The 11,967-nt window shown below is 38.8% G+C and overlaps 1 protein-coding gene across 2 annotated transcripts in view; it reads right to left on the bottom strand.

The window, feature by feature from the left end:
• Nucleotides 1–1,313: 1,313 nt before the first annotated feature.
• Nucleotides 1,314–11,967, bottom strand: part of CARS2 (cysteinyl-tRNA synthetase 2, mitochondrial) — a 35,380-nt gene continuing 24,726 nt past the window's right edge. For both annotated transcript variants that reach the window (XM_081327148.1, XM_081327149.1), the window contains exons 12-15: nt 11,239–11,362; nt 6,010–6,108; nt 4,741–4,998; nt 1,314–3,498 (exon numbers count right to left, since the gene is read on the bottom strand). In XM_081327148.1, coding sequence (XP_081183274.1) covers nt 3,454–3,498; nt 4,741–4,998; nt 6,010–6,108; nt 11,239–11,362 — 526 coding nt within the window. In that variant the 3' untranslated portion in view covers nt 1,314–3,453. The remainder of the gene's footprint in view (nt 3,499–4,740; nt 4,999–6,009; nt 6,109–11,238; nt 11,363–11,967) is intronic.

Here is an 11,967-nt window from a genome sequence, read left to right as displayed (position 1 = left end):
ATAAACAAATACTTCCCATTGATTTTTTTAACCTTTTCAAGGTAGATATTTGACCTTTATTTCAACAATATTGATAAAGGGGATATAACAAATATAATGCCTCATTTACATTTGTAGTTCCTTGTGTAATTAACCTGAATGCAAATTTTGCATGTGGAAAATCTCCAATTAATCTCCAATTCAGATACTCTTAAAATTAGAATTGGTTACAACAGGCAGGTGCCAATGATTAGAACATACAGGTAATCCTTGATTTACAACCACAATTGGGACTAGAACATTTGCTGCTGAGGTGGTCATTGAGTCACATTTTATGACCTTGCCATGGTCACTAAGAAAATCAATTGGTTGTTAAGTGAATGATGAAATTGTTAACTGAATCTGCATCTCTAATTGATTTTGCTTGTTGGAAGCTGGCTGGGAAACTCAAATGATGAGTAGGGTGCTGTAAATGTATAAATAAATGCTGATTGCCAAGTGCTTGGTTTTTTATTGTGCCTATCGGGAGACTACAACAGTTGGTCAGTGCAAGAACTGGTCGTACCACCAACATAACTTCAAATGATCACTAAACAAATGGTCATAAGTTGACTACCTATAATGAAAGGATCAGGGAGAAACTTGTCTTATTAAAACCAGTGACACTTCATTTTGCTTTTTGTTTTATTTGCTTTTCGAGTACTCTTGAGGCTTTCAGAAAATAAGGTTATAGATATCTATGAATCTGGGAAGGGATTTGAAAAAAATGGCCAAGCAATTGGACAATGATCTTAAACATTCGATCCTCACCAGCTCAAGGTTGACTCAGCCTTCCATTCTTCCAAGGTCATGAAATGAGGACGAGATTGTTGGGGGCAATATGCTGACTAAACCGCTTAGAGAGGGCTGTAAAGCACTGTGTAGTGGTAAATAAGTCTAAGTGTTATTGCTATTCCAGTGATTCCACTAAAGTAGACATGTCAAACTTGCGATGTCGCGTGATGTATTGGGACTGTTTTTTCATTGCCGGCAATGGGGTGGGCACGGCTTCTCCATCACTCGTCTGGTCCCTGCACTAAAAAATAGCTGGGGGAAAAAATGAAAGTCCTTGAAAGGCCAAAGCCCACATCTCAATGCCATCTAGGTGCTATAGGGTGATTGACCACGGGATATGCATACAAGAAACCCCGCAAATATTGCACAGCTGAAGAAAATTCTGGGTGAGGAATGGAAAAACGATTGGGAAAGAATTATAAGAAGTGCCTACTTGTGGCTTCTGCCTAAGTTGCATTTATTTTTTTCACAAAAGAAAATGGAGTATCTGTTAATTTTAATTTAATTTTATTTATTTTATTTTATTAAACTTATATACCGCCCTTCTCCCGTAGGACTCAGGGCGGTTCACAAGGTTTTTTAAAACAATGCAACAAGTTACAAAAATTAAAAACAATTAAAATAATTACACTAACCTTGAAATATAACCCAATTACAATTAAAAATACAATTAAAACCCCAGTTAATACTCTCAGTCTAGGCCAGAAAGCTCGAAGAGCCAGGTCTTCAGGTCCCGGCAGAATGAGCGAAGGTCAGGGGCAGTCCTAAGCTCTACAGGCAGCTGGTTCCAAAGGGCCGGCGCACCCACAGAGAAAGCCCTCCCCCTGGGTATTGTCCGCCAGCAATCTTTTACCGGCGGTACCCTGAGGAGACCCTCCCTGTGGGAGCGCACAGGACGAAGGGAGCTTGATGCCGGTAGCAGGTGTTCCCTCAGATATCCCGGACCCAAGCCATTTAGGGCTTTATAGGTCATCACCAGCACCTTGAATCTCACCCGGAGGGCAACCGGAAGCCAATGCAGCTCGCGGAGTAGAGGTGTTACATGGGAGTATCGGGAAACTCCCATCACATTGAATAATTGAATAAATTATTGCAATGTCAATTTTTCATATTTTAGTTCAATTACATCAACTTTTTTGACATTATTTGGGCATAACATTTTCAGTATTAAGTTGATGTCATCATTTTAGCCATTCAATTGCAGGATGAAGGCCTCTTCCGCATGTTTCCAAACAATACAGTCCTGAGCTTTCTTTTGCCAATTGAGCCCATAATGCTTACTGATGTCATCGATCCATCTTGTTTTAGTGTCCATGAAAGAGACCTAAAACAAGATGGATCGATGATATCAGCAAGATCTAAAGCCAGATGGATCAATTATATCAGCAACTGGCAAAAAAAAGCTGAGGACCATAGTTGATATCCACATACATGTAAAAAAAAACCTACACGGATATACTTACTTTTTCACATGACTGTATATGTATTTTTTTGAGGAAAAGGATATACTGCACACAGAAAAACCCTAAAATTGCTAATCTTGTAAAAAAAATGTTTACTGTGATTTCATCATTCTTTTGCTTGCTTTTCTATAAGCCGCATGAATCAGAATAGCCTAAATAACAGGAATGTCCAAAGATAGCAACATTCATGGGTCATTCATGGGAGGTTACAGTGGCAAAGGCAGAAGGGCCTTTCTGGAAAAAAGTGCCATCCAACATTTTCTGGGCAAGTATTGTACCCTTCATACTTTGTTAAAACATCAGTCTTTCTTCTTTTGGAGGGAATGAACCAACAAACAGCAGTGAACCACACATACTATATGGGACCTGCCTATTTTGGAAACAACTTTTTTCTTAATGCCCCTTGCGTCTACAGTTTCCAACCTGTGCTTGTTACTTGAGCTTTTTCACATTTTCCCCATTATAAAAAATATGCCATCTTCAAAAAGCCTAAATGTATCTGCTTTGCCACTGCCTCTGTTCACCCAAATGTTTCTTGACACTATACGGAACAAGACACCTGCTGAGGACAATTGCAATTTCAACAAATCATGATGCTCTGCTTCAGTTCTTGAAATGTTCATTTGGTATCAGCTAAAGAAAAACTCTTAAATCCATTGTGAAATTCTGCTAATACTGACAAAACAGCCTGCAGACTTTGGATGTTAAAATATAAAATCTATAATTCATCCCCATTCTCAAAAATTCACTTCATTTGGTACTTTTGGTGACGTTAAAATAAATCATACTTCAATTACGTTACACTTCAGTCAATCATTCAGAAGTGTGAATATGTAGAAGTTCATTCCAACCATACGATTACAACAGATGGGAGTAAGTTTAAGCAAAGCAGCTCTTGAATCATTAGAGCTGACAAAGGTTTCACTAGATAATTTCTTACTACTATAGAAAATACATTTGAAGCAACTGAATTCTCACCTAGGCAGTGAAGCAGAGAAACAATCAGTATTCCTCAAATCACAAAACTACACTTTTTTGACAATATTTTATTTAGGTTGCTTTAGAATAAAAGTCCAGCAATCAAGGAACAATAGTCTTTATCTTGTGGTCTGGCTTTTCTTTAAAAAGTTATTATAATCACTCCAAATGTACTTCTTATCAGTGCTTTTCCAGTTCATTATTGATTTTTTTCAAGTTCCCATGTAGATGTAGAACTTCTATCCTATAAATATTTTGGAGAACGGGAGGGGAATAAAGAGAAAGCCGAGAATTGCATTCTGTTTACTTTTATTATTCAAAGCTGAATTTGGAACTCTATACAAATCTATGCATGCTCAGCCAGAAAGCTTATTTTGGCCTTCAGTTCAGATGCAGGTTCAAATATGGAAAAAACTAGCTTCCCATATTACTTTTGCAGATCTAATCAGAGGAAATTAAATAGTGGTTATGAGAGCTGTCACTCAATTATAAAAATACGAGCTGAAAAAATCAAATTATAATTAAAAGTATTCGGGTTTGGGCAAACTTCAGACTTTTAATGTTTTTAACAAATGGCTTGTATGTTGGATCCCTTGAGTTATTTTCTATGACTGGTATTTTCTGTTTTGAATGTAATATTTTACTGATAACATTTTAGACTTCACATAAACCTTATTTCATCCTTTAAGCTTCCCACAGCTTAACAAACAAGTGATGGGCTATACTTTTCCCCAGAAACACCCTATCTGCTCTCATACCAACAAATTTTCTGCTTTCCTTGTGCTTTCAGCTTAACATTGCTCTAGCAAAACTACTCTCAATAATTGATATGCTAAATAATTCCTAGAGTGCAATATCAATATTGATCATATTTCACTGGAATAACTTTGAAATCAGTTATCTTTATTTCTACCAAAGGTGACCTCCTCCTACAGCATGTACTGCTTAATGTTCATCTTTTACCTGGCTTTCTCTCTTAGCAGGAATTGAATAAATATGTATATGATGTGACTAAATTAAACACTCCTTATTTTTCAGTAGCACTTATTCCTCTGTTTAAAAAGCTAGCATGCAACTCCTATTGTTATTTCGACAGATAAAGAAAATCAAAAGCTGCTTGAACAAGTACATTTGTGGAACCCTATGCCCTTTATTTCTATGCAATTACAGGAGTACGTAATTATTTAAAATTTCCCAATGACACTTCAAAACAACATAGCCTGTTTAATCTTAACCATGTTGTTCCCAGATAGAACATCTGCAAAAGCAGCTAACCCAGCAATACTGAGAGATGGCATTCTTCAATCAAACATAGGGATTCAGGTCAGACCTACTTAGATTTTTTTGTATTTCAATATGGAGCAGAAAAAAGCACACTACCTGTTTTCAGTGTGAAGGAAAAGTACACCTGGAGCCTTATTCCTAGGCTTACCTACACAGTCAGTAAAATAAAAATGGTCAGAGTTTGGACAATGCAGAGACAAACCTTTATGTTGATACCGTATATGGCCAAGTCTTGACGAAGGCGGTCACACGCTAGCAGAAGGGGCATTCTCTCCTGCAACCGTTGCCGCCTTTCCTCTTTCTGTTGCTGTTTTACTTCTGAGAGGTCAGCACTTTGGGCAGATGGACTTTCTTCAGTGTCAGGGGTAGCAAGAGCAAAATTGCGCACTTTGATCCGGAAGCTCACTAGTTCATCTATCACACTGGAGAGCAAAGCTGAATGCTTGTGTTCAGGGAGAACCTATAAATCGTAATCAAGTTTGTTTTTATTAAAGACTGGTTTTCACTGTTACTGTACACCACTCTGAGTGCCTTTGGAGGAACACAATATAAAATGAAATTAATAACAGTAAAGTTAAAATCAAGACCAATAATATGTATGTGCCAATAAAAGTCAATTATAACCGCGATGATGCAACAGGAAAGAGTGTTGAATCTCAAAGCATCTTCTCAATTTTAAATTAAGACCCAGGTTCAAACTTAATAAAATCCCAGCAAAGAAAACAGTTCAGATGTAGTAAACAGTATAGAGCTCACAGGTAAGCTCAAGTGGAGAGGTAATTACAGAACTGCATTTTTCATTGTGGAATACAGATTGGTAGAAAACATGGCAAAGGTCCTATGCTAAAAATCTCTTTCCACTGAGAGCAGGAAAAACAGGTTCCCTTTTTTAAAGTCTGCAGTAGTTGCTCCTCCTCAAAAGGAGATTGGCCAGAGTGGCTGCAGCATCTTATGTTTAAATACATATAATTCTTAATGATGGAAACCAAGTACTAGTACTCCACAACTTACAACCACAATTGAGCCCAAATTTCCTGTTGCTAAGACAGTTAAGTGAATTTTGCCCCATTTTATGACCTTTCTTGCCACAGTCCTTGAGTGAATCACTGCAGAATTAAATTAGTAACATGGTTGTTAAGTGAATCTGACATCCCCATTGACTTCGCTTGTCAGAAGGTTGCAAAAGGGACACTGCAACTGTAATAAATATGAGTCAGCTGCTAAGCATCTGAATTTTGATCATGTGTTCATGGAGATGCTGAAACGGTTCTAACTGAAAAATAGTCACAAGTCTTTTTTCAGTGCCTTTAACTTCGGTCACTAAACAAACTGTTGTAAATGGAGGACGACCTGTAGAAATTTGTTTTCACACAGCCCATAAGCACTGGCAAACAATTTGTTATATGCTTGGGGGGATTAGTCTATAGTAATGGAATCTCTTAATAAATCCCCTTTTATAGCAGCCTCTTACCTGACTTTCAGCAAAGGTGACTCCAACCATGTTAAAAAATTCCATCAGATAGGACACTATAGCTCCAAACACAATAGCACTTCTAGGGGAGCTTGTTTCCTGATTTCAAAAGTTACAAAGAAAGAGATGGAATAATTGAAACCATTCACTTTGATGACCAAGGCATAACAATGCAAGAAGTAAATGAATCATTTTCCAACCATTCTGCATCTTTGCAGAAATTTTTTTGCTTTATCTTAAATCTTTCCTAAACTGTCTTTATCCAAGAATGGAAAATTCTTAATGATAGCAAGGTGAGCTATAATCATAAGGGAGATGGGACAACATGTGATGCATAAAGCAATTCTCTTAAAACCATGTTTAAAAATACCTAACTATTGCGCAGGAAATTACTAAAATATAACTGCAGAGCAAACAGTCAGAAACTAAGACTTGCCGAGTTGCTGGGCTTCTGCTATTTATAATTAAAGTTTTTGCCAAGTTTTTTTTCACCGTCAGAGAAAAGCGGTACAATTAGATTGTAGATTACACATTGGTCCATATTTTGCGAAAGCTTCTGTAATTTGGTACGGTAGCTTAATTACATCTACGTACATCTACAGCTTTTATGATTCCAAGCAGAAATCCAAAAGCATATAAACAATACTAGTTCTAATACTAAGTCTTAGAAACTGAGGAGAAAGAAGGAAAGAGTAACGCTTCCAAATGCAAAACCACAGGGCATGGCAGACTTATCCACCTTCTACTTTTATTATTCTAAGTCTAACTTTGTATAAATTGAGAAACATTTGAAATTCTATCAAAATTAGGGAGGCGGAAATTGTGAGAAAAGCAGATACCATACTCACTTTCTTATACTGAGAGGGAGAAAATATATGCATACAGAAAAAAATAAATCATGAAGCTTATCTGGACCCGTACCAATCGGGTTTCAGGCCCGGGTACAGCACGGAGACAGCATTGGTCGCGCTGGTGAATGATCTCTGGCGGGCTCGGGACAGGGGTTGCTCCTCTGTCCTAGTTCTATTAGATCTCTCAGCGGCTTTTGATACCATCGACCATGGTATCCTATTGCGGCGTCTCAGGGGGTTGGGAGTGGGAGGCACTGTCTTGCAGTGGTTCTCCTCCTATCTCCTGGGCCGCTCGCAATTGGTGTTGACGGGAGGGCAGAGGTCTGCCCCGAGGCCTCTCGTTTGTGGAGTTCCTCAGGGGTCGGTTCTCTCTCCCCTCCTGTTCAACATCTATATGAAGCCGCTGGGCGAGATCATTCGTGGTTTTGGGGTGGGGTATCATCAGTACGCTGATGATACCCAAATTTTTTTCTCCACCCCGAACCAACCCAGTGATGCCCTCACCGTGATGTCTCGTTGCCTGGAGGCGGTCCAGGTCTGGATGGGGAGAAACAGGCTTCGTCTCAATCCGGCCAAGACTGAGTGGCTGTGCATACCGGCATCTCAGACTAACCAGTCCATTCCATCTTTAATGATGGGGGGTGAGGTGTTACCCCCCGTTGATAAGGCTCGCAACTTGGGCGTCCTCCTGGATTCACGGCTCAGTTTTGAAGACCATATAGGAGCCGTGACCAGGGGGGCCTTTGCCCAGGTTCGCCTGGTGCGCCAGTTGCGGCCCTACCTGCACCGAGATGCCCTGCGCACAGTCACTCATGCGCTCGTGACCTCCCGATTGGACTACTGCAATGCTCTCTACATGGGGCTGCCCTTGAGGACCACTCGGAGGCTTCAGCTGGTGCAGAATGCAGCCGCGCGGGTTGTGATGGGGGTTTCCCGATACTCCCATGTAACACCTCTACTCTGCGAGCTGCATTGGCTTCCGGTTGCCCTCCGGGTGAGATTCAAGGTGCTGGTGATGACCTATAAAGCCCTAAATGGCTTGGGTCCGGGATATCTGAGGGAACACCTGCTGCCGGCATCAAGCTCCCTTCGTCCTGTGCGCTCCCACAGGGTCAGTCTTCTCAGGGTACCGCCGGTAAAAGATTGCTGGCGGACAATACCCAGGGGGAGGGCCTTCTCTGTGGGTGCGCCAGCCCTTTGGGACCAGCTACCTGTAGAGCTTAGGACTTCCCCTGACCTTCACTCATTCTGCCGGGACCTGAAGACCTGGCTCTTCGAGCTTTCTGGCCTGGACTGAGAATATTAACTGGGGTTTTAATTGCATTTTAATTGTTATTGGGGTTTTTAGTTTCAAGGTTAGTTTAATCATTTTAATTGTTTTAATTTATGTAATTTGTTGGACTGTTTTAAAAAACCTTGTGAACTGCCCTGCGTCCTACGGGAGAAGGGCGGTATATAAGTTTAATAAAATAAAATAAAGAAAAATAAAGAAAATAAATAAAGTAAGCTTGACACTTCAAGGGGTAGGTTGAGACTATGAACCAGGGATAAAAAGTCACAGATTTGGGGAGGGAGAAAAGAAAAAAAAAACCAGTTCTCTCCAAGAGGAAGTGTGTGTGTGTTAAGTAAACAGTGGAATGGAAGTTAGGTAGACGAGAGTGACAGGACTCAACATTCAACAGTCATATTAAAACAAACCATGATTCCAAATCAATGAAAACAATCCAGTTAGTTTACAACAGGGTCCCCCAAAATAACAATCCCCAGGAATTGATAGGACTATCCCAAAGGGTAAATATTATGTGTAGGTTATCTACAGTTAGATTAACAGTCTAAGACTAATGGCAACTTAATAATTCAAGTTCTAACCAAGAAGCTAATAATTATTAGGGTAACATCTCAGAATATAGACAGTTCCGAGCAAGGTGGTTTTTGTAAAATTGGGGTGTTTGGGTCTGATAAATTCAATATTTCCAGATATCAAGGAAATCGTTTAGGTATTCCCAGTGAGGCCCAATTATTATTGGTATAACCGTGGGCTTCTTTTTCTATAAATGTTCAACTTTAATTTGCTAGTCCCAGTATTTTGTAATTTTTTTCAATTGTTTTTCCTCAATTGTAGCATCACCCAGAATAGCAACTTCAATGAATCAGATTTGATTCATTTCAATAAGTATTATATACTGAACAGATGTAGTTATGAAGCAGGATGCCTGTCCTATTAGATCTTAACCTGCTCATTTTCTAAAACCTTCTCAACAAGCCCATATTTTTCATTTCCAACCACCTTAAATTGGATGATTTATCAATTTTCCCAGTGATTGCTGTTGCTTATTGCTTTACATTTTTCCAAGCTGCTTCAATTTTTCTGGTGCTAAGCCAGCATTTTTATTTAGCTTCTATTACATTCTTCAATTTATGCTCTTTCATGTTTTTTTAAATTACTTGCATCTGAGCTTAATTTCTTCCTCTGGGCCTCCAGTTTGATCTTCCACTTTGGGATTGAATGATTTAGCTTTTGGTTTTAATACCCAGTTCTTCTGCAACCATCATTGCTGTAATTAAAGCAAGCTGTTTTGATGGTTATTTTAACCTTGCAAATTTACATCCTGCATTGTAGGTGACAAGTCTTTGGGAGGCACTATTTTCAATGCCGGCAGTCTTTTGTCTTTCTACTGGTAATTCTTCATATCCCATAATTTTCTTTTTTAATTCTTTGGGAGAGGGCATGTTATGTTCATAGGTTTTTTTTCCAGTTCTGGCCTGTGCTGACTGTTCTTACATCTTTCTAAATTATAATTTTTGAAGTTCATATCATTTTTTTATAATTATCTGAGGCTTTTCTACTATTTTTCTATTGTTTTGGGGGTCTTCTATTTTTACAACTTTTCTTAATCTCCTCCAGTTCTGCATCCTTGAATATTTTATTTCTGAAAATGAATCTCCTTTGGCCTTTAATTGTTATTCAGTGATATTTTTTCCCGAGGTTCAAACATTCCCTGCTTTGTTAGTTCAGCTTTATAATAGCAGGCCATATTGGTATGATTTTCAAACGCAGCATTCTTTTGTCTTGTCTGTGGTTGCTATTCTTACTCCTACAGGGCCAGGCCCTGGTTGCCCAACCGTAGCTCCCGAATCCTGTTGCCCAGTTGTTGTTAAGATACCCAGGAGCTCTAACACCTGATGGATGCACAAAGAACCCTCTGATAAACTAAAAGATAAAAAGGATAAGTATAAAAATGGAAAGTGGGCCACATAACTAAGGCACAATATTAACATATACATCTGGGGTGACATGATACCAGTGTTCCAATATTTGAAGGGCTGCCACAAAAAAGAAGGGATCAACCTATTTCCCAAAGCACCTGAAGGAAGGCAAGAAGCAATGTATGGAAACTAATCTGGGAGAGACGCAATCTAGAACTAATGAGAAATTTCCTCACATGAGAACAATAAATTAGTGGAATGACTTGCATTCAGAAGTTGTGGTTGCTCTTTCACTGGCGCCTTTAAAAAGAGACTGGATAATCACTTGTTTGGAACGGTATAGGATTTCTTGCTTGAGCAGGGAGTTGGTCTAGAACAGGGGTAGGCAACCTTGGCTCTTTTATGACTCATGGACTTCAACTCCCAGAATTCCTGAGTCATAAAAGAGCCAAGGTTGCCTACCCCTGGTCTAGAAGACCTCCAAGGTCCCTTTCCACTCTCTTATTGTTAAATTCTGATGTAGTCCTTGTTTACCTGGGTAACAACCAATTCAGCATAGGATTCTTCTGGTTTATCGTCAAATTAAATAGGCTGAAGGATACATTAGTCTGGCTCTTCTGCTAAGACCTGTCTAGCATGAGTTACCCTTCCAGTAGAGTACACTACCACCAGCATAGCCCCTCAACTTTATTAATATTATTTATAGTATGATTAGCTAAAGTATTTGTTAAATTATGTTCATATAATAAATGTTTGGGTGTCGATGAACAATCAAACTTCATGAGGAGGTCAATGAGTAGAAAAATTTGGGAATCCCTATTTTACAAAGCTGTACAACAAATGCAGGGGAAGCTTGAAAAATGTCTTCACAATCAACCACCATCTGACGAGGGGAGGAGATAGGAAAGGCCTCTCCAGAAAGGCAAATAAAAAAATCCAATGATTAACAAAGAAAATGGCATCCTTCATAAGCTGCTACAAATCCAGTAATAACCAAAATAAAATTTGAGCAATTTAAAGCATAACAAATTCAATTTTGACTTTCTGCAAATGCAGTACAGATAAAGCCTGTTATAAGAATGAAATAAGTTGCTAAAAAATACTCTGATTTCAGTCAGTTTAGAGTTATAGACAATTGTCGTTTTCTGATCTTTGTGTCTTAATGGGTTACCTTAGTGACGGTTTTAAGCTGTCTGTTGCCATAGTGAATGAGGTCCAAAATTGCACGAATAGCCCTGGGAGTGTCGAAGTCATCTGCACATGCTGCCTCTACTGTTGTCTTAGTAAGAGCTAGTCTTGAAGAAAAATGGAGAAGGTAAGGCACAAGAAACAAAACTTTGTCTCATTGATATAAGCCAGTCAGCAAATAAAAATACTTCAATTCAGACGTCAAACTGAAAAACTGTTTTAAATGGAAACCGCAGCCATTTTCTACAATTATCCCTGACATGTTCTGAGCATGTGTGTGTAATATGTGTGTCTATGTTAAAATATATGAAATCATGCTAAGAATGCTAAAGGTTGCTGTTAAGCAATACACCAATTCACTGATAGTGTCCTAGTTAGAAAAAAAATAAAGTGAAGAATTGCATGCTTTGTTTAAAACAAGCTATTTCCTCAATCATATTTTAGGTCTAGATAAAATACCTTTAGAATTGTTAACATAGGGTTAAGAACCTGGCACTTGTAGTCACTAAGATGCCCAAGTCACCACTAGATGGCTCTTCATTTAAAAAAAATGAAGTGGTTGAAATCATGCAAGGTGGCTGAATTGCTTAAGTTCATGTTTTCATGGCAGATTTACTAAAATTTGACATTAATTTATTTTTAATATAAACTGCAAAAAATGCAGAAAGGTCAGCCTTCAGAAGAGATGCTGCCCTCATGCATACAAGAAAAT

This window comes from Vipera berus (assembly GCF_964194415.1).
Source record: "Vipera berus genome assembly, chromosome: 4".
Classification (NCBI taxonomy): Eukaryota; Metazoa; Chordata; class Lepidosauria; order Squamata; family Viperidae; genus Vipera; species Vipera berus.
The sequence above is the reverse complement of the archived record's forward strand: the minus strand, read 5'-3'. Positions and strand labels throughout refer to the sequence as shown.